The following is a 22,754-nucleotide window of genomic DNA, read 5'->3' as shown; positions in this document are numbered from 1 at the left end:
ACAGAAACATAGAAACATAGAAATTAGGTGCAGGAGTAGGCCATTCGGCCCTTCGAGCCTGCACCGCCATTCAATATGATCATGGCTGATCATCCAACTCAGTATCCCGTACCTGCCTTCTCTCCATACCCCCTGATCCCCTTAGCCACAAGGGCCACATCTAACTCCCTCTTAAATATAGCCAATGAACTGGCCTCAACGACCCTCTGTGGCAGAGAGTTCCAGAGATTCACCACTCTCTGTGTGAAAAAATGTTCTTCTCATCTCGGTTTTAAAGGATTTCCCCCTTATCCTTAAGCTGTGACCCCTTGTCCTGGACTTCCCCAACATCGGGAACAATCTTCCTGCATCTAGCCTGTCCAACCCCTTAAGAATTTTGTACGTTTCTATAAGATCCCCTCTCAATCTCCTAAATTCTAGAGAGTATAAACCAAGTCTATCCCGTCTTTCTTCATAAGACAGTCCTGACATTCCAGGAATCAGTCTAGTGAACCGTCTCTGCACTCCCTCTATGGCAATAATGTCCTTCCTCAGATTTGGAGACCAAAACTGTACGCAATACTCCAGGTGTGGTCTCACCAAGACCCTGTACAACTGCAGTAGAACCTCCCTGCTCCTATACTCAAATCCTTTTGCAATGAAAGCTAACATACCATTCACTTTCTTTACTGCCTGCTGCACCTGCATGCCTACCTTCAATGACTGGTGTACCATGACACCCAGGTCTCGCTGCATCTCCCCCTTTCCCAATCGGCCACCATTTAGATAATAGTCTGCTTTCCCGTTTTTGCCACCAAAATGGATAACCTCACATTTATCCACATTATACTGCATCTGCCAAACATTTGCCCACTCACCCAGCCTATCCAAGTCACCTTGCAGTCTCCTAGCATCCTCCTCACAGCTAACACTGCCCCCCAGCCTAGTGTCATCCGCAAACTTGGAAATATTGCCTTCAATTCCCTCATCCAGATCATTAATATATATTGTAAATAGCTGGGGTCCCAGCACTGAGCCTTGCGGTACCCCACTAGTCACTGCCTGCCATTGTGAAAAGGACCCGTTTACTCCTACTCTTTGCTTCCTGTTTGCCAGCCAGTTCTCTATCCACATCAATACTGAACCCCCAATGCCTTGTGCTTTAAGTTTGTATACTAATGTCTTATGTGGGACCTTGTCGAAAGCCTTCTGGAAGTCCAGATACACCACATCCACTGGTTCTCCCCTATCCACGCTACTAGTTACATCCTCGAAAAATTCTATAAGATTCGTCAGACATGATTTACCTTTCGTAAATCCATGCTGACTTTGTCCAATGATTTCACCACTTTCCAAATGTGCTGCTATCCCATCTTTAATAACTGACTCTAGCAGTTTCCCCACTACCGATGTTAGACTAACTGGTCTGTAATTCCCCATTTTCTCTCTCCCTCCCTTCTTAAAAAGTGGGGTTACGTTTGCTACCCGCCAATCTTCAGGAACTACTCCAGAATCTAAAGAGTTTTGAAAGATTATTACAGATGCTAGTTTACAAAAAGAGCATACAAACTGCTCAATTAGGACAGCAACCTCGTGATTGTGAAAAAAGTATGAATTCTATAACTCGATCGGGAGATTTACCTGGCCAATCCCATCAGATTTTCTAGAAGCCTCATGGAACTGAGGATCGGTCCACCAGCTGCTGCTGCTAATGACTGGGACAAAATTGTACTCATCGTTCATAGAACTTCACAATTCTCCATCTTTGACACTCACATCATTTAAACTTGTAATGATTTTCTGACCCTTGTCTTTTCTTCCCCACAAGCACTTCAACTCTCATACAGAGGCGGTCTGGAATCCCTTCAAAGAAGGCTGTGCAGGCCAGGCCAATGGATTCTTATTAGTATGGATGTCAGGGGTTATGGGGAGAAGGCAGGAGAATGGGGTTGAGGGAGAGATAGATCAGCCATGATTGAATGGCGGAATGTACTTAGTGGGCCGTATGGCTTAATTCTGCTCCTATCACTTACTGTATGAACATGTTTCCTCTCAGTCTGGGTATTCTGTTGGAATTGCAGAGATATTGCCGTATCATTTGAGGAAACTATTTCAACTGAAAACCACCCAGCTTCTGATAAAGCCCCTGCTTTTATGCCATGCCTCCCACAAGTTGACTGTTAACAACTTATTATTGAAATCATTGCAGTAAATACAATCACCTATTTGGGCACAAAAAAATCTCAGAACAATAAAAAATTATTATAATGGTAATTTTCCCAATGATATTTAGCAGAGGGATTAATATTGGCCAGATACAGTTTGTCCTGCTTGTCTTCAAATATTGTCACACGGCATTTCATATCTACCTGCTTCATCCAGAATTTATTTAATAGACAAGAATTTCAATGGGCCAGGTCTTGTGTTTATATATAATTGTTTAATACATCCTTCTCATTGGATGTTAAGTCAGTTATTAGATGCAAGATTATAATTTCCTACTAATTTAGACTTTCACTCATCTTTTACATCAAGTGCAACGCATCATCTCACTTTCAGAGTTATATCAGAGACAAATAAGCAGTAACTATCACAGCAGGGTGGAAACAACATACTGGAAGGATTTTCATTCTTTTAACAAATACTAAACTATGACTTTTAAGATTAAGATTATTATCGTCATATTTATTTACTATGAAATGCAGCAGCTTCTTGGGGTAAAAAAAGTTTTCATATTAATTGCCACCATTCATATCTTGCATACACGCAGTTACTCTGATGGTCCTGTCCCACTTAGGCGACTGCAGGAGACTAATGCATTCGCCACACGGTCGCGGGTGGTTGCCGGGGATTCGCCTACATGGTTGTGAGGAGTTCCCACATTCTGAGAAATAGTTGCGGCCTCATTATGGTCACCGCAAATTTTTCAACATGTTGAAAAATTTGCGGCGACTGGAATGAAGTGGCCATGGAGCGTAGCGAGAATTCTCGTGCAATAGGTGGGTCGCCAGGAGGTCTTAGTGGGTTGCCAGGAGGTCAAAGGTTCTTGTAGGTTGTAGCCAGTGCTGATCGGTGAATTTCATTGGTTCATTGGGGGATAGAAACGTAAGCAGTAGTTTTCAGAACCAAGAATAACCGACCGGTAATGTTAAATGTCCGCCGAGCTTCACTGCCTTGTATCTCTGGCTTCTTAAAAGTTGTTACACCCCCCCCCCCCCCATATTTTAAAGGATTTACTTCATGATGTGCTTTAGCCGTCTTAATTACAGTGCCAAATTTCCTGTTCACCGCGGTATCACCTTTGTTCCAGTTGCCGGTTTTTCAGGCGACTGCAGGCAACTTGACAGTCTCCGGCAGTCGCCTGAAAAAACGCCGCAGCGGGACAGACCTATGACGCAATTATTTTCCAAGATGATCTAACTTCAAAGCATGGAAAAGGCCATTTCAGAACTTCAGAGTAACATAAACTTCAGAATGACAATGACGTTATACAATCATAGGAATAAAATGGACTCCAAAATGCTACAAGAATTGTTATAATTGTTACAGGAAGGATGTGGAGAATTGAGAGGGTGCGGAAGAGTTCACCAGGATGCGGCTTGGTTTAGAGGATAATAGCCATAATGAACGGATGGACAAACTTGGAATGTTTTCTCTGCAGCAGAGGCAGAGAGGAAACCTCACAAAAGTTTATAAAATTGAGAGAGGCAGATAAGGTAGGCAGACAGAACCTTTGACCCCCATGGTGGAAATATCAAATACTGGAGGGCTTAACTTCAAGATCAGAGGAGAAAAGTTTAAAAGGAGACGTGTGGGGCAAGTTATTTTTTTAGGTAGTAGGTGGCTGGAACAAGCTGTTCTGGATATTGGTGGAAGCAGATACAATAGTGGCATTAAAGTAGCTTTTAGAAATACATGACTATACAGGGAATGGAGGGATATGGATCAAGTGCAGGTTGAAGGGATTAGTTTAAATAGGCATAATTTTTAACAGACATCATGAACTGAAGGACTTTTTCCTGTGCCATGGTGTTCTAATGATCTGTAAAGTAATGTAGACCCATTTCTCTGCCCGCAAATATACTCTTTGATCCTAAAAGGTCTCATGCCTCAGTGTCAATTTTGTTTGATAAAGATCTTCCAAATCCTCTGGATTTTTTTACTATGTTAAAAGTGTCAGGTAAATGCATGGCATTGTTCATTTGTTGCTGATGAACCAATTAATTTGGCCATTAGGGGCCACCGACAATAAGATTATGCAATGCTTTTGGATAACATTCAAAGCTTCGATGTCATGTTCAACCACAGACACAACTAACAGCAGCATCACTAATTATTCTATCAGATAATTCAGTTCCAGAACATTTGACGTGGAGTCAATGGGCAATGTCAGAACTTCCGCATCTTTACGCAATACTGTTGCTCCATATCCAACTGCAACATTCATGTACTGAGCATTAAGAGAGTATTTATACACAACCAGTTTCTTTGTGCTGTATATTATACAGTGTAGGAAGGAACTGCACATGATGGTTTACACAGAAGATAGACACAAAATGCTGGAGTAACTCAGCAGATCAGGCAGTATGTCTGGAGAAAAAGAATAGGTGACGTTTTGGGTCGAGACCCTTCTGCAGACAGAGTGAGGGGAGAGGGAAACTAGAGGTATGAAAATATATAGAACAAATCAGAGCAGGCACCTATGGCAAAGGAGCCCACAATAGTCCATTGTATACACTTAAATGCGCTAGGTAATTCTCCGAATCAAATCACTACATGTCTTCAAAGAAAATACTGGCACCTTAGAACATAAAAGTCAAAATGAAGAAAGGTCACTAAAATGTTTCAGATGAGGGAACAAGTTTATTTTCAAATTACAGAAATAGTGCTTTTATTACAGATTCAAAGTGTATTTTCAACATACAAGCCCCTGCTGCCAAACATACATTTACAGAGCTTGGCTTGAAGATATGTTTGAAGTAGCGACCAAAAAGAAACACAATACCATGTTCCACATCCCACAACTAAATGTAACAAATGACAAACCATGTAGAATTAAATAAAAGTCATCTTAAACTATGTTCTGTTTTGCCAATAGAGGGGGGGGGGAGGGGAAAGTCCTCACCACTGGCAATAAATTCATCCGAACACAAAAATAAATGCATCAGGAACAAGCTGTTACAGTTACATTGATTCACAAAATGTATTAGAAAAACAAATTAACATTTACATGACTGAGTTTAGAAAAGCTTCTGACATTCAGGACTATTCTCATTTCAACTAACCACGTAAGTGGTTATGTTTCGGGTCATAACATAATGAAGTTTAATCTACTCTTTACCCATAGTAGCCTCCCTTTCTATTTCCAAAAAGGGACAATTACATTTTATATACACTTGCATGAAAATAGACTGGGGAAATAACTGCTTTGTGAGATATCCCATTGGAGTTTCAGAATTTCCTCAAGGATAACATCGATATTCTGTTCAAATCTGCCCATCCTGTCAGTCACACGGGATGTCCTGTCTCCTTAAAGCACTAACAAAGTGCAGCAGTAATCATATTTTTTTACAGTCCACAGAGAAAATACAGCTATCGACTACATGCAAATTACTCCAACCATCACATCAGTAAGGGCATGTTTCCCATTGATAGTCCTTTGTCAGAGCTGGAATAGAACAAGAGGTTGAAAACAGTGCTATCACTGGCAGGATGTACATTTTGTCCTCCACTCCTATCACAAGTGTTTGAGAAAAACTAACAGTAAATTTTACTTTCTTGTATGTCGATTGTACATGCAACATTCACAGCAGCAGGCAGGCATCATGAAAGACACATGGACTATGCTCCAATGTGGGCACCAACATATTGTGTTAATCAGTATGAAATAGTGGGATTTACCTCAAACTTTGTGTTAGGAAACAATTCATGGAATTGTTCATAGAATTTTACAAGAACAATGCAGCTTCCTATCTTTATAGAAAGACAAAACAGGTATGTTTACTCTTCTCAGTGGCATTATACCAGTGTTCGAGTGCAGTCTTTTTTTTTTTGCACAAATGACAAAGATGGTGACTCAATATAGATGGAGTGTGCACAAATGTACTTCATATCCATTTGTTTTTTTATGTACATACACAACAATATGGCACATGGTCAATGAATTCTCAATGCAGTATATTTTACGATTAAACGATATTAACTCCAGATGCAGTGATTCAATACAAATGAGTCAGTATAGGCTTGTACACAAGGCGATTTAGTATATATTTGTGTATATTTGGTGATTTGTTATAATTGGACAACTGAGTGTATGCATGCTCATTTGGTAGATTTAATGCACACAAACACGAATGTTATTTAGAATGTATGGATGTGAAGAATTTTGTAAAAGACAAGTACTTACACAAGCCTTCATTCATCAATTCTTTTAAAATACCCTTGTTTTTTTTTTTTTAATAATTTGAGAATTGACCAAGTTATTACAGCACATAGTAGAAATCAACCAAATTAATTGGGAGTTATTTTCCCATTACACTACTTTAATTACAAAGTGGAGATTGATTAAAAAAAAAACCTTTTGAAGATAAATAAAACTTGGATGTTGCATCAGCCACAGGCTTAACTATCCCAAAAAATCAAAATCCCGCAAAGAATCTTTTAGTTAAGACAGGTAAAGGGGCTAAAAGTAAAGATTTGAAGAACGATTACCCTAAACAAGAAGAATGTCCTGAGAGAAAGAGCTGTTTGAAAGCATTGAACTCTTAGAAGGAAACAAAGGACAAGATTGTTTCCAAATTAAGCATGTTTGGAAAATAATCTACTTTAAATAAGTCTTAACATCTGTCATTAAAATACTTTTGATGCAGTTGTCATTAAAGACAAGCCAGATCTGTCACCTTAGAACAGTAAAACACTTTTTACTTTGTAAACAATCCTTTTTTTAAAAAACGGTATTAAAACACAAGGTGAAAGTTTGTTTGTCTGATGAAAGAATAAATAGTGCCGATAGTGGTTTAACTTTGATGCCTTGTCATTTTAAGACTACAGAAGTAGACAACATTTGTCATGTTAAGGCACAGAACCCATTATGCATCAATCGGCAAAGCACTGTGCTGGCAAGTTTATAAAGTGACTAAAATGATCAAGAATACAGTATATAGACAAGAACAGGCGGCCTTTCTCCGTTAACTTTTTTTTAAAAAGCCAAGTTACATTGTCGCTGCAACAAGGCTATTTTTGGATGGTCATTCTTTACAAGTAAAATCAAGGACACTTGTATAAACTTAAAGGGAGTCATCAGGGATGCAAGTCAAACACATACAGACCATTTCCTTTAAATCATAAAAGTAAAACAAACTATGTATAAAATGTTAGGGTATTAATGGCAGCATTTGCCAACCTTTAAAAACACCCAGGTGCCCAAAGAGGCTGAGAAACCCAAATGAGTTGTGATTATCTGCAGCAAAAGAAATGACATTTGATTAGAGCAAATGTCTGTAAATATAAAATGGGCATTACTCAACATTGTATTCTTAGTGTAATGCAGGAGACTGTCACACAATAACTGGTGGGTGAGGAGGTGTTCTCCTTTTGATGCAGAGAGAAATATAGTACGAACAAAAGTTACATTTCATGCTTCAATGTGTGCTAACAATTTGCTGGGGTCTGGTATGATACACAGTCCCTCAAATGAAGTAGCACAAAAAACTCACTGGATATAAAAGAAACTGCAGGTGCTGGAATCTTGAGCAACAAAAGAGGAACTGAGTCTGTGTCTGAAAGATCCCAACCCAAAAGGTCATCTGTCCATGTGCCTAACTCATTGAATTTCACACTTGCTGCATTGGTAATAAGGCCCATCATGGCCCTTGAGAGAGGCATCTAATTGGCTGAATTCTCTCACCCCCTTCACCACAGCTACATTTTCATCATTTAGGTCCATCCAAAACTGACAACAGCACAAAAAAAATGCACATCAGAGTAGAGCTTTATCATTTGAGAATTTGGCAAACAGCTCTGTGTGGGACACCATTTCTCTTTGCAAAAGCCTACAATCAGAAGAGCCTCTCATGGGGGTGGGGTCGTCATCAATTTGTCTGCTTAACTCAGATCAGCAAAAATGATGAAAGTGGAGTGGTTTAAGGGCGAGCCATGATGGAACAAATGAGATTATTCAGTTTTCTTTCTCTTGAAAATTTCTCATTTTAAAATCCAACTTCATGAAGTTTTTGCTTTCCTTGCCCGTGGCGATGTTCCACATTCTGTCTTCACTGTCCCATTAGATGCGTTTGCTGCAAAAACATTTGGAACACAACATTGTTAAGAATGCAAAAGCTATCTGCTTAAAACATGCAAGGTCATAAGTGTTAGGAGTAGAATTAGGCCATTCGGCCCATCAAGTCTACTCCGCCATTCATTCATGGCTGATCGATCTCTCCCTCCTAACCACATTCTCCAGCCTTCTCCCCTTAACCTCCGACACATGTACTAATCAAGAATCTATCTATCTTTGCCTTAAAACTATCCACTGACTTGGCCTCCACAGCCTTATGTGGCAAAGACTTGCACAGATTCACCACCCTCTGACTAAAGAAATTGCTCATCTCCTTCCCAAAAGAACGTCCTTTAATTCGGAGGCTGTGACCTCCAGTCCTACTCTCCCACTCGTGGAAACATCCTCTCCACATCCACTCTATCCAAGCCTTTCACTATTCTGTATGTTTCAATGAGGTTCCCCCTCATTCTTCTTAACTCCAGCAAGTACAGGCCCAGTGCCGGAAAATGCTCATCATAGGTTAACCTACTCATTCCTGGGATCATTCTTGCAAACCTTCTCTGGACCCTCTCCAGAGCCAGCACATCCTTCCTCAGATATGATGCCCAAAATTGCTTCCAATATTCCAAAAGGCTTACAATAGCCTTACCAGCACATTATAGAGCCTCAGCATTACATCCCTGTTTTTGTATACAGGCCCTCTTGAAATAAATTCTAGCATTGAGTTTGCTTTCTTTACTACCGTTTCAACTTGCAGATTAACTTTGGGAATCCTGCATCAGCACCAGCACTCCCAAGTCGCTTTGTATCTCCAATTTCTGAATTATCTCCCCATTTAGAAAATAGTCTATGCCTTTACTCCTACCACCAAAATGCATGACTGCAATAAAACGTAAATTAAGGAAACGGTGTGTGTTTTTAATAATTCTTTCCAATCCACTATACACTGATTCCTACTTAAACGGAGAAAGAACTGCAATGTTATCACTTGTTAATATTATTATCCCTCTATTTAATTCCATAGTTGAGGCAATATGACGAATTTCTAGGAATTTCTCAGACAAATGGAAAGTCATTCTATACAAATGAATCGAGGGTCTTTAACTTGTCATTTTACTCAATGCAATCATCAAAACATAGTGACTAAAATATCTATGGGTGGGCTGGAAGTATTGATTCTAATTCAAGATCATATACAAATATTATCTAATAAAGAATTGACACACACACAATAATATACATATATAATGATATACAAAAATAATATATCACATAAATAATATATAATATATAAATAATATATATGATATATAAAGAATATATAAAGAATATAAATGTATACAATATATATATATAATATATATATATATAAATATAATATATATAAATATAATATATATAAATATATATATAATATAATATATATATTATGCAACCATCAGTCACACACCCCACCCTGGATAATTAAGAGTGCACATACACATAACAAAATTTAACAAACCAGCCCTTAGCCTGGCAGAACCTGCAAGTCTGTAAGGTATGATAAAAAAGGTTGCCATTTGTGAAAAAAATTATCAGTACGTCCCCTCAATGTATATTTAATTTTCTCAAGTTTAAGAAAAAACACTACATCTTTGAGCCACCGTGACACAGAGGGTGGGTTAAGAGATTTCCACTGTAGGAGTAGGCAACGTCTGGCTATTGAGTTTGAGTTTACAGAGGTTTACATTCAATAGAAATCTTTGAATTTAGCAATAAATAATTAGGAATCAATAAATAATTAGGAATCCCAAATCCACAGTATTATCAAGCTGCAATTAAATGATACAAATTTATATTGATTTTCAATGTTTGCTTCATGAGCAATGACATAAGAAGAATAATAGTTTAACTTCCTATGCAGCTTAACTCTTTGTGCATTAAAGATTCATTGACATGTTTAATAACATCATTAAAGAGTCTTAAGGCAGACTATACGTTTTTCCTACGCCATGATATCAGGAAAGGTGAACAGTTTAATTATCAGAATCAATGGAAAAATTGTGGTGACCACTTGTGCCTTGAGGAAAAAGACCAATGAAAAGAAAGTAATTAGTAAATGGTTTAAACTATATATATATATATATATATATATATATATATATATATATATATATATATATATATATATATATATATATATATATATATATATTTATTTAAAACAATTTTTTTTATTAGAAGTACAGTCAGATGGCACCAAAGTGCCTAATATATATTTTCATAATACATTTTATGTACAACTTTTCTTTTTTTTTGTTACATTGAAAAAAGATGAGAATAAGAAAAATAAGTTAGATAGTAAAGGATAGAAAGATGTGAAATATATAGTGTGTGAAAAAAGAAAACGAGTAAATGAAGAAAGTTGAGAGAAAATAGTGAAAATAAAATAAAAAAGAAAAGGAGATCATTATTTATAATCTTGACCAACCCTTGTCCAGTCCTGAAACAGTTATTTTTTACAATTGTGTTGCACCATATGATTCCAAATTTTTTTTATATTTTTAAAATAATTACTTTTCTACAATCCAATTAGTAAGCTTGGCAATTTTCATTTATATTTCAGATCTTTCATGGTAATCAAAATAAAGCCACACAATACGCTGTTGCAGAAAGTCAGATGTAACAAAATACATTACTCTAATAAATTTCAACAATGTATTAAAGGTCTTAAAAGTATTTATTTTTTGGATGCCAAGGAAATGTGGGATGATGATGGTGGAGTGGTCTTGAAGGGCTTTAAAAGGTATATGTAATATTGAGAAGTGTATAATATGATTCAAAATACCAATGCAGCATGGGGTCCCGTGGCCCGAGGCCTATTCCATCGCTTATGCAAACATCTAGGTCTGGGGAAGTCCTCCCGCAATGTACTGGAACACCAGCATGAATTACAAAATAGGGGATGGGCAAGATATCTGGCAGATAGAACCATGCGTGTAAGCCTTGGTGGCCTTGAATCCTCCTCTGCTCCCTTGGCATATGGGGTTCCACAGGGCTCAATTTTAGGCCCCCTGCTTTTCTCCCTTTATCTACTTCCACTGGGCTCAATTTTAAGAAGGCATGGCATCTCCTTTCGCTTTTATGCGGATGATAGCCAGTTGTATATGCCACTCAGGAAAGAAGATAATTATTCCCTACAATCACTTCTGTCTTGTCTTGAGGACATTAAGTCCTGGATGGCCTTAAACTTTCTGGGACTTAACGAAAAAAAGACAGAAGTGATTTTGTTCGGCCCTAATGGCTGCCGTGAACCTCCCTCTGTTGACTTGGGTCCACTTGCAGTGTTTGTAAAGCCAACAGTTTTAAACCTGGGTTTTATGATGGACAGTGATTTTAAATTAGATAAGCAAATAGGCGCAGTGGTTAAGTCCAGCTTCTTTCACCTAAGGAAGCTGGCAAAGGTGAAGCCTATTCTCGAGCGGCAGCATTTTGAAACAGTAATCCATGCCTTTATTACATCTCGGCTGGATTACTGTAATGCGCTCTACACTGGAGTCTCGCGAGCTTCGTTGGCGCGTCTCCAGTTGGTCCAAAATGCTGCCGCTCGCCTTTTAACCGGAACTCGAAAGAGGGAGCACATTACCCCAATTTTGGCCTCCCTTCACTGGCTTCCAGTGCACTTTCGAGTTCATTTTAAAATTATTTTATTTGTTTTTAAATCTTTGAATGGCCTCGCCCCGCGTTACCTCTCTGAGCTGCTCCACCTATATGCTCCTACCCGGTGCCTCAGGTCAGCGGATCAGCTGCTCCTTGAGGTACCAAGGTCTAAGCGGAAGCTCAGAGGGGATAGAGCCTTTTCTGTTGCTGCACCAGCACTTTGGAACACCTTGCCGCTGCAGATCAGACAGGCCCCTTCACTGTCCATCTTTAAATCCTCCCTAAAAACGCACTTTTATTCACTGGCTTTCGACACTGGCTGAGACATTGTTCCTGTTTTAGTGCTTTTAATGTCTTTTAATTTTTTACTGTTTTTATAGTCCTGTCGTTTTAATGGTTTTAGTTTTGTGATAACTTTTGTTGATTTCCCTTGTACAGCACTTTGTGGTAACTGATGTTGCCTAAAAGTGCTTTATAAATAAAGTTATTATTATTATTATTATTATTATTATAAGAAAGTTTATATTCCTGTTTGGGTAATTAAGACAACCACTTTTGATAGCTCAGAGATATGCTCAAAAATAAAATTAGCAACCCACATGCAATTAAAGTTTTTTGTTTTAATACTTACACTTGTATTCTTTTTTTGATGGTTTGTTCTTTGTATTGGCTACTTTTTTTTTAGGGATTTGATTCTGAGTGTGCTCCCTCCACTTCTTCAGCTGGAAGTTAATAAACTTCCACATCATCCATGCTTGTGTTAAACAAATAGCTGCTAAGCAACTAATCCTGCTCAAACAGAGACACCCGCAGGTTAATGAACCATTTGATTATTCAACATAAAAACACGAATATGGAATTTAGAAGGCCATGCCACTAACTGATAACACAAATTATAATTATATTTCTTTACCAAAGTATCATCTGGAAATAAAATTCCAAAATGTTTTTGTAACTCACAACTAAAACTGGGTAATAAGTTGTTTAATAGCATAACTGTTACAGGCCAAACAACTTTCTGCATGCTGATTTTCTAATTGTATATCTGTTGTCATTTGTCCTTGCAATGTTTCCCTCCAAAAAACAAGTACATTTCTGAGGGCAAGTAACACAAGAGAACCTTCATTCAGCTTTTAGTGGCGAGTTACTGGTTAGCATGGGACATCTTAGAAAGTAGTCATATATACAATATTATTACATTATATCATATTTTATCTTCCATCTTTATTGTAATGTTAGGAAGGGTACTCCCACAATTTTTTTAAATACATGTAATTGAAATTAGATACCCGACAAGAAGCATGTCTAAAATCGATACCTCCAAATTTCCCAAAGGAAAAGACACTGACAAAACTACTGCTTGCTGCCTTGCATACGTGATCTGTTATACTAAAAAAAGCTTCCAAAAAAGCTAAAACTTCTCAATTTTATCAAAATTGAAAAATAAATTGTTCCGTCACAATTACTGTTAGCTGGTCAAGACGGGTTAAATGTACACAGAATAAATCTGAGCCAATGAGCACTTAGTTGAAGCAGGACATTTAGAAAACTCTTTCTGCGGTGGTCAAATGAACAAACGCTTGTTCTATGGCAAGACTCATGTCCAACTAAACGAATGTTTTCTTTTCCATTACTTATCCCACAACACAAAGTTTTCTTATAACGGGATCTTGCACAAACAAAATAAGTTTTCAACCTGCTTGTCAATTCATAGCATGTTTAAACATAAAGAAAAAAAATCATATTCATCCTTTAAAAATGGGATTACCTTGTTTTACTTCAAACTAGTATTAAATTAGCTAGACAGATAATAGCTAGTCTGGGCAATCTTTTGTAGTCGTATTAGTATAATAAAATACCCTAAATTATTGGACTACTTGTACATATTGAACTAAGGCACAAGAAATGCAATCCAAAATGCCATTTGGCTCTTCTGGTTTGTAATGGTATAAGTGGTCCTACCAACCCGACTTCACCTAACCCTCAGAGTACACATTCTCCCCAGCTTATGAACACCAAACTTATGTATAGCCCGTACATACTATCTTATACCCCGTGGGAATAGGTTGACATAAATGTTTCTTTGCCATATGACTCTTTCCCTCTATGATGAGTAATTTTTACCCATGCCAAATATCAACCATATTTTAATTCTAACAATGGGCGCAACATTTTTTTAAATATTGGACTACATCTCTTAGCATACCTGACAGTCAATGTGTTGAAATTTCCATTTGCTATTGAAAAGTCTTGATTCTCTGCTCTCGCCAGGCCAAAGCCAAAAGTGAGAACAGACAAGGTCAAAGTGAGAAGGCGGGCCATTACAAAAAGCAGAGCCCACAGAGTGAAACTAGGAGAAAAGAAACACATTTTTTAAACTGATTGTTAAACTTTAACTTTATCAATGAAAAGGATGAAGATACTCATATCCAAGAACAAAGTGCTACAGATTTTAGAAATTAGATGTTAAAAATACTCAGCACATCAGCTAGCATCTGTGGAGAGTGAAACAGTGTTCACGTTTCTAGACGATCATTCTAAAACCACAGCTATTGTAAGTCAACACAAATACAAACTGTTCTTCCCTCCACTGATGCTGCCCGACTTGGAAAATGCTTCCAGAATTTTCCATGAAGTTATTTATACAATCTATTTTCAGGTGCTCATTCAACATTTTGTAGTGTTGAAATTATTCCCATTGTCATCAGTTGTATGTTGCTTTCTAACTAAATGGCATCATGTAGTAAAATTTATTAACTTTTCATCTTACGTCAACTACACCGTGGTAAAGCATTTTATAGTCCAGGAGCATACATTTTCTTAAATTCGCCATCCATAAACATAGCAACTATTTTAAATCGATGATAGCTTTTGACAGACTTCCCAATTGGAAAAAGTGACATTTCCATATTTCGCCAACAAAGATCCACTGTAACAAACCAGTGTATAGAAGATATCTTTCCCCGTGAAACAATGATTTATTTATATTTCTAACAATTTAGAACTTACATATTTCCCAGGTAGTCGCCTCATTATAGCAAGGAGCATAAAATCAGATTGGATGAGTGCATTTTGAAATCTAACCTCCATTTTACCCACAATCATAACCCTGAATTTATTTGGGATTTTAAAATGATTAGAAACTATATGTACAAAGTCACTCATCACTTTAATTGTGACCTTGCTGCTCAAGGGACAGCAACCTTTCAATTATAAAATTCAAAGCCTTGCACATTCAACAAGGTGAGCTTCAGAATTTCAATTACTAAACAGTAGGTGCGTTTACTGAGAGAGCTGTCATTAGATTATATCGCCACTAGTCTTACTTACACTTCCTCCAGATCAAGCCCTAATTATTTCACTAGTTCTCCCTTCTCTGCCTCGGAAAATATTTAACTTTTCCAGTTCTAATGCAATGCCATTACTTTAAAACATTAAATGTTTCTCCCTCTCTCTGTCTCCCACCACATCTGTTTATATTGCAAATACCTGGAGCCAATGTTTTTGTTTGTTTTCTCATTGTTAGTTTTCTCATCCATGTCTATTTTTTGCCCTTTCTTCTTCATTAAAATCTCCCATTTATTTCAACTGGCTATTTTTCGACCCCAAATGCTCATGCTCTCCTGCTCTCACAATACTAGAGCTTCCCCTCCGATGTCATGTAATGAATTACAGCAATCTTACTACTGTTTATGTGGAAAGACGGACACGATTTCTGACGTGAAGGGATGCTGATTGAACCAAATCTTGCCTTCAACACTTGCATTTTATCAATAACAAAACACAAACAATCATTCTCCTCTCCAGCCCAAGAGTTAACCGGGACTGAAGATTGAAGCTACAGGTACTTCTTACTGGATAAAGTTGCTGAGTCATGATCCTAAATACAGAGAAAAACAATGACTGCTTGTACTCCAAAACTTTTGACAGATCGTATTCCCAAAGAAAGGTAACAAAAGTACTCTTACCCTTTTTGCTTGTTTTCATCACTGAAGTAAAATAGTCGTGATGCATGAAACAAAAGCTCTACCAGGCAATGCGGCACCAAGAGAATCAAACCCAATCTGTGGAGGCTGTGACCAAAACAAAGCACAAATAAAATTCAGCTTAAATAAAGATTCTCGATACATCTAAACAATATGCTAGAATAACCATTTCATTCTAAAGAAAATACCAACCTTGAAACAGGCACACTAGTGCATTTCATTTGAAAAGTGTTCACAGGTATAAATAGTCTATTTAAAGCTATCACAAGGACAAAACATGCACAATATATTTTCATTTTGGACATGGTAAACTTTGGCATTACTATATACAAGGTATACATTTAAAAAGAGGCAAGGGTGTTTAAGGCAGTGCATTGACTACTAACCTGAAGCAACAAAGTCACTCCTCTGAATACTATAAAGCAAAACCACAGATCCCAGTAAACAATTTGTTTAAAACTATTATTAGTTCCTCTATCTGACCAATGATCATTATATTTACCAAGGGGTTATAATCCAATGAATAACTTTCATGAGGTGCCTTCTAATATATCAAGCAAAATCGTTGCTGATGGGAATAAGCTTCGACAACTGTTGCAGGCGGACTATGTAGCCGACTTACAAACTGTATGGTGTCCTTGCCCAACATCAACTTACGCCTTCCAGCTGAAGGCATGGATAATGTACAGGAAAATTAACTTTGGACTATTTCCAGCTGTTAACATCATGGTCACTAAGGCCAAGTCCCACAACAGAGAACATAAATGCAAGATACAGCAGATGCTGGGAATCTGAAATAAAAGCAGAATGATAGAAATACTCGGCAGTACACCCAGCATCTGTGGCGACAGAAACAAATTTAATGGACCTGATTTTACTCATTGCCCATATCCCCCATTCCCATGAACTTTGCTGGAACTAGAACTGCTTGTCCAAATGGGCCAGAAGTAAACAGCAAGGCCCTGAGCAGTGACAGGCCTCCAACAATATGTAAGTATTCCAGAAAAAAAATCCTGGTCATGAAATACTTTTGGAAGCAAGTCCTTGATAGTGACCATAGAAAGCATATCTGGGGATGTGGCTATCAACATTTTCACTGTTAAAATTATAATTTGATTCATTAATCATTTGTAAACAAAACTCAAATAAACCAAATTATAATTTAAACCAATAGAAACATAGAAATTAGGTGCAGGAGTAGGCCATTCGGCCCTTCGAGCCTGCACTGCCATTCAATATGATCACAGCACAGGTGGTCATTAATCATTTGTAAACAAAACTCAACTAAACCAAATTATAATTTAAATTATATATATATATATATATATATATTAAATTCACCTTTATTTTCTTTCCCTTCTCCTCGTTGTAGGCCATTTTTCCAAATGAAAATAAATGAGTTTTCTGATCCTGCGCCAAGACTAACAGCACAGAGCTAATTTCTCAGCCCAAATTATGGGGAATCTATGCATGATTCTGCCCAAGGGGAAGTCAACAAGTAAGCACATAAAGTAAACTCCAGTATCCATTTTAAGCTGAGTCCCGAAATTACATGTACAGTACTTAGAAATGACAGACTGTTGTTTTAAACTGATGATCAATGAACTGAATTTATACCTAAAGATTATGAACTTGAAAGTAAACTTTGTTTCTCTTTCCAGAGATGCTAGTTGACCGAGTATTTCTCTCATTTTCAAGATTTTGTTTTCCTCTTGCTAGCGGTTTCATTACATACATCAATTCTGAAATTATTTGCTTTGAAAAAATATAATGCTTTATATGGAGGTACCAATCCAGTATTCATAAATCACATTTACAAAAAAAATAAATTATATTCTGCTTACAATTTCCGATATCCATTTGTACACCCTACAAATTTTGTTATACACCAATGCTTTTATCACCACTTTAACCTTGCTCTTTAATTTATTTCATAAATGTAATCTTTCCTGCATGTCCCATGGTCTTTCTACCTCACTCATCTTTTTTCTGCTCCTTAAAACTTGTTTTAAGTTAGTTTAGTTTAGTGACACAGCATGGAAACAGACCCTTTGGCCCACTGAGTCTGCAGCGACCAGCAATTAGCCTAACATTAGTTCTATCCTATGCACTATGAACAATTAACAGAAGCCAATTAACCTACAAACCTGCACGTCTTTGGAAAGTGGAAGCTAACCGGAACACTCGGAGAAAACCCCTGCAATCACAGGGAAAACGTACAAACTCCGTACAGACAGCACAGGTGGTCAGGTGAACACAGGCTCTGGCGCTGTAAGGCAGCAATTCTACCTTTGCACCACTGTGCCATCCGTAATCAAACCTTTCATGCTATAATGAAATATCATCAACCTGAAAAATAAGAGCTCTCTGTTCAGATACTTCCTGATCTGTTCAGTATTTGTTGCATTTTTTGTTTTATCAACGATTTCCAACATCTGCGATATTTTGCTTTATATTTTAATTATAACATATTTGCTACCAAGTTTAGTATTGGTTTAATGTAGCCATAAAAAAAATATACAGTGAGGATGCATTTCTCTGCATTTCAACAACTTGCATGAAAAAGGTTTTTTCAAAGTTGATTTAGCAAATCTTAATATGTAACCAATGGATAAACTACATCAGAGCAAATGTCAATTTGCCTGTACTTTTTAGCGGACATTGAAAAAATGTCATTTGAGACCAAGTGTATTTGTCATTATATTTACACGTTCAACATTGTTTAAACAGAATCATTAAGGTTGGGGAATATTTATAAGGCAAAGTCCATTCTTTAAGCCATAATATTATATAAAAGATGTGCATCCTGATAAAATTAAATGTAATTTGGATCATATGTGCTCATTTCATTTTGAAGAGCTATCAGAACTGCAAAAAGGAATACGCCCTCCAGCAGAGATTATTGAAAACACATATTTTCAGAATGGGCTAACTGTGTACCACTTCTTTTGAAATCTTTTAGTTTGTTATATTTTCTACCAGTCAAAAGATTTTAAAGGAAAAGAATGCAAGGAGAACAATGTGTAAAAGGGAGCAATGCACTAACAGCAGCAGTCAGGAGAGATCAGTAGAGAAAAGGGATGCAGGCGGTGTGTACTGATCAACAGGAGGTTTTCTTGACATTGTGTTTCTTTTCAAAAGAACTGCAACCTTGAAGGGAGCTCAATACAGATCCAAAAAGAAACAGAATGCAAGGTGGATCAAACCATTTTTGCTCAAGGGAATCTCGATTACCCACCATTTTCCAAAACAATATGAAGTGAAGGAATCAGGATCAGAGATCATTTTTGGCAGATTTGGCGATAGTTCCACTATACAAAAATAAATCCAAATTATGTTCTAAATTATGTTCTAAAATAATTCTGCACCAGACACATGGTTAAAAACTTACGTTAATATATAGGCACCAGTGATTTGGAATATGTAAAGGCAAATGTAGTACAGCTGTCGAGCGATATCCTCCTGTAAGATTTAACAATTTGAAACAAATGAGGAACAGAACTTTAAAAAGTTGAAAAGACACAATGAGCATCATGAAGCAGGGATGCAGATTTGTTCTACATTTCCCCAAAGCTGATACTGTTCGCAATGCCAGAAGATAATGCTGAGAGGAAATTCCCTGGAGGGAGGGAGAAGTCAGGAGTATCGCTTCAGCCATTGTTGCACTTCTTACAAGGAAGTTGGAGAACTAAATGAGACTTTGAAACAGACTGCTGTTTTCTGCCCACCTACTTTCTTACTGGAGGAATGGCATGGGAGGACTTCAAGGAACATGAAAATAAAAACATAATTTACCAGTAAAATAAATGATACACAATGATGCAAAAAAAAACAAAAAACCACACATCATTTCCTTGCATTCAAAATCAATCTCCTTAATTGTCAAAATTAAAATTAGAGTTTTAGCCATAATTTGAAATCTATTCCAAAAGCATTCTGGAATTTGTGTAGATCAATGCATGTATAACTCCACTTCATCAAAGTAGTAATTAATTATTTACACCGCTTCATGGTCTGTTAAGTCAGCTGAATATCTTGGTTCAACGAATAAAATTCTGACAAACACATTAATTTACTCTAAATTTGCCGTGGAAGCATTCATTTGCAAACTATCTTGTTCATGTTGAAAAACAGCAAATTTATAAGGATATTAATTTGAATTCCATATCCTTTCTTGTTCTTTGATCAACTGAGCAGCTGGTGAATGTGGACAGTCACCTTTGTAAGAATCTATAAGCCAGGTTAATGAAAAATTAAAATAGGCTGCTGCAGTTTCCTGAACAAATTGTGTATTTTTTTTTCTCTAAACATATGGCCACGTTTCACTTAACCAAATTCTGAGCTGAGGCAAAAAAAAGTAGGGTTCTCAATTGCACATAAACACTGCAGTTAAATCCATGCCATTTCTTAACATAAACCTCTGGTAAGATGCTTGTTTGGCAAGGAGCATTTTACTCACAATAATACTGACATCCAATGCTATCATCATAATCATACTTTATTAGCCAAGTATGTTTTGCAACATACAATGAATTTGCTTTGTAATAGTCATACCAATAAGGAGGCATTTAGAATCCGGAGGCAATTAGGAAAGAATCAGATCGTAAAAGGCAGGTTTACAGTATCATTCCAATTATTGAATCAGACTTAATTTTTTTTTTAACATTGTTCTTAAAGCACATAAGATTTAACTAGGTCAAGGAATGGATGAACTAATCTGCCACAGAAAGATTCACCAAAATATAGACACACTATCAGGAAGTTATCTCAACCTTATTCATCTAATCAACCAGTATCGTCACTAACTGATCGTTTGCGAATCAACATGATTATATTTGATTCCTGTAGAGATAAATCTTGATTAACAGAAACTATACAACAAATATCAGTAATCATTTCTGATGAGTATCCAAGTTCATAGCCACTGAAAGATATGTAAGGTAACCAACTGAATTGCAGAACCATCAGATAGAAAAGTTGAACAGAGTTTCACTGGCCATGAAAACAAGAATGAGTTAATATCAAAATAATTGCTTCATGCAGTTGCTGTGCTAATTCCTATTTTTCTCATCTTTAACTCAGCTTTTGTTCATCAGTTCAAAAATAAAATTAATTGCACCAGTTAGCATTATACTCAATGTCCAAAAGGAAGATGAAAATAAAAATAATCACCTGGTCTACAAAAAAGGTCTTAGGAAAGGAAAAAGTAGAATAAAAGAGCCCTTTTATGAGCCACATTACTGATAAAGGAGCAGCCACAACAGTGATAGTCATTTGTTTTTCAAAAAATATGTTTATGAGTTTTGCAATATTTATGGAGAAAATAAAATCTTACATCCCAGCAAGGAAGGGAGTGTTGGATCTAGTGGAATTTGATTTAAGATTCTTCTTGAATGTTCCCCAGGGGAACCAGAGTATTAATAGAAAAATATATTTCTGAACATGACCCAATTATCACACAGTAAGTGTGCCGAAGTTGAAAATTATTTTGTTGCATTTAGTTTTAAATATGAAAAAAAGTGTAAAAATAATATCAGCATATAATCACCTTTCTAACTTTCTGAAAATAGAGCTCTGGTAACGCATGGAGCCAATAGGCGATCTGGCAAATGTAGAAAAATTTCACCTGAAAGCTGAACCAAACAATATTGTAAGTACAAACCATGTTATATAAATAATAGTACCAATGTTACAGTTTCTGTGAAACAAAGAAGAATCTAACATCGCCCAGCACTTAAACAGCTAACACCAACAGCTAACAATTCTTAGGGCTAAGGGAATCAAGGGATATGGGGGGGGGAAGCCAGAACCGGGTACTGATTTTGGATGATCAGCCATGATCATATTGAATGGTGGTGCTGGCTCAAATGGCTATGGTTCCTACTCCTGCATCCATTTTCTATGTTTCTATTTGTGCCAGTTATCAGTTGGGTCTGAACTTTGACCAGTTCTTGCTGTATGGCCTTTTTCATGATACAAAGTGGTGCAAGTGAAGCAGACCAAAGCATTTTAAAAAAGCAAACATCGGCATTTCTGATGTTATGATGGAGTAAGGCCAAACGTCAAAGCTATATTCTCTTCCTCATTTCTTCTAAAGCTTTAACTCTTGCTCAAACCCTTGAAGTCCAGAGACCTCCAAAATTCCACCGAGATGGTGATCATTTATGAACATGTATGAATACATTAATTGGTGGTGGGAAGTGTGATTAAAAAGTTAGTCGTAACCTCCACACATTTTTGAACAAAAATCAATAGACTGACAACGGTTTGAAATTTCTCCCAAAAAATTAAAAAAACAATATTTATTTTCCACCTGTTAGTTCACGGCATGCGGATATGATTCACTCAGCTAATTCCTGGGAAGAAAGAGTTGTCATCGTGTGAGTAGCTACAGAAATTAGATCCAAGCTCTCTGCATCTTAGAAGAATGAGGGGTGATCAAATTGAAACAGATAAGATCCTTTAGGGACATGTCAGGGCAGATGTTGAAATGTTGAGAGAATCGTGAATAAGGGGACATCGCAACAAGGAAGGGTGTTAGTTAAAACTGAGGTGTATAGCAACAACATTTTGCTGAGGATAGCGAATCTCTGAAGTTCTCCATCCCAGAGGGTTGTGGAGGGTGGATTATGAGGGAGGGAGCATTTAAAGAAAAAGCAGGTACATTTTTTAAAGATCTGGGAATTGATGGCTGAAGGTAACTGACTAGACGAGATGAGGTTTGGGACAAACCAACCATAATCATATTGAATGGTGGAGCAAGCTTGAGGGACTAACTACCCCACTCCAACTCACTTTCTCAAGTAAAGTACAATTTAAATACACATTTCAAATGTACGCACTTTTTTAGGTTATCGGGGGGCAAAAGAAAC

At 37.0% G+C, this 22,754-nt stretch overlaps 1 protein-coding gene across 2 annotated transcripts in view; it reads right to left on the bottom strand.

The window, feature by feature from the left end:
• Positions 1–4,822: 4,822 nt before the first annotated feature.
• LOC129707260 (translocating chain-associated membrane protein 1-like 1) overlaps positions 4,823–22,754 on the bottom strand; it is a 63,162-nt gene continuing 45,230 nt past the window's right edge. For both annotated transcript variants that reach the window (XM_055652166.1, XM_055652167.1), the window contains 6 exons: positions 21,431–21,515; positions 19,274–19,344; positions 15,865–15,969; positions 14,103–14,246; positions 12,528–12,685; positions 4,823–8,273 (listed from right to left, as the gene is read on the bottom strand). In XM_055652166.1, coding sequence (XP_055508141.1) covers positions 8,200–8,273; positions 12,528–12,685; positions 14,103–14,246; positions 15,865–15,969; positions 19,274–19,344; positions 21,431–21,515 — 637 coding nt within the window. In that variant the 3' untranslated portion in view covers positions 4,823–8,199. The remainder of the gene's footprint in view (positions 8,274–12,527; positions 12,686–14,102; positions 14,247–15,864; positions 15,970–19,273; positions 19,345–21,430; positions 21,516–22,754) is intronic.

Source organism: Leucoraja erinacea, chromosome 21 (assembly GCF_028641065.1).
Source record: "Leucoraja erinacea ecotype New England chromosome 21, Leri_hhj_1, whole genome shotgun sequence".
NCBI classification, from domain to species: Eukaryota; Metazoa; Chordata; class Chondrichthyes; order Rajiformes; family Rajidae; genus Leucoraja; species Leucoraja erinaceus.
The sequence above is the reverse complement of the archived record's forward strand: the minus strand, read 5'-3'. Positions and strand labels throughout refer to the sequence as shown.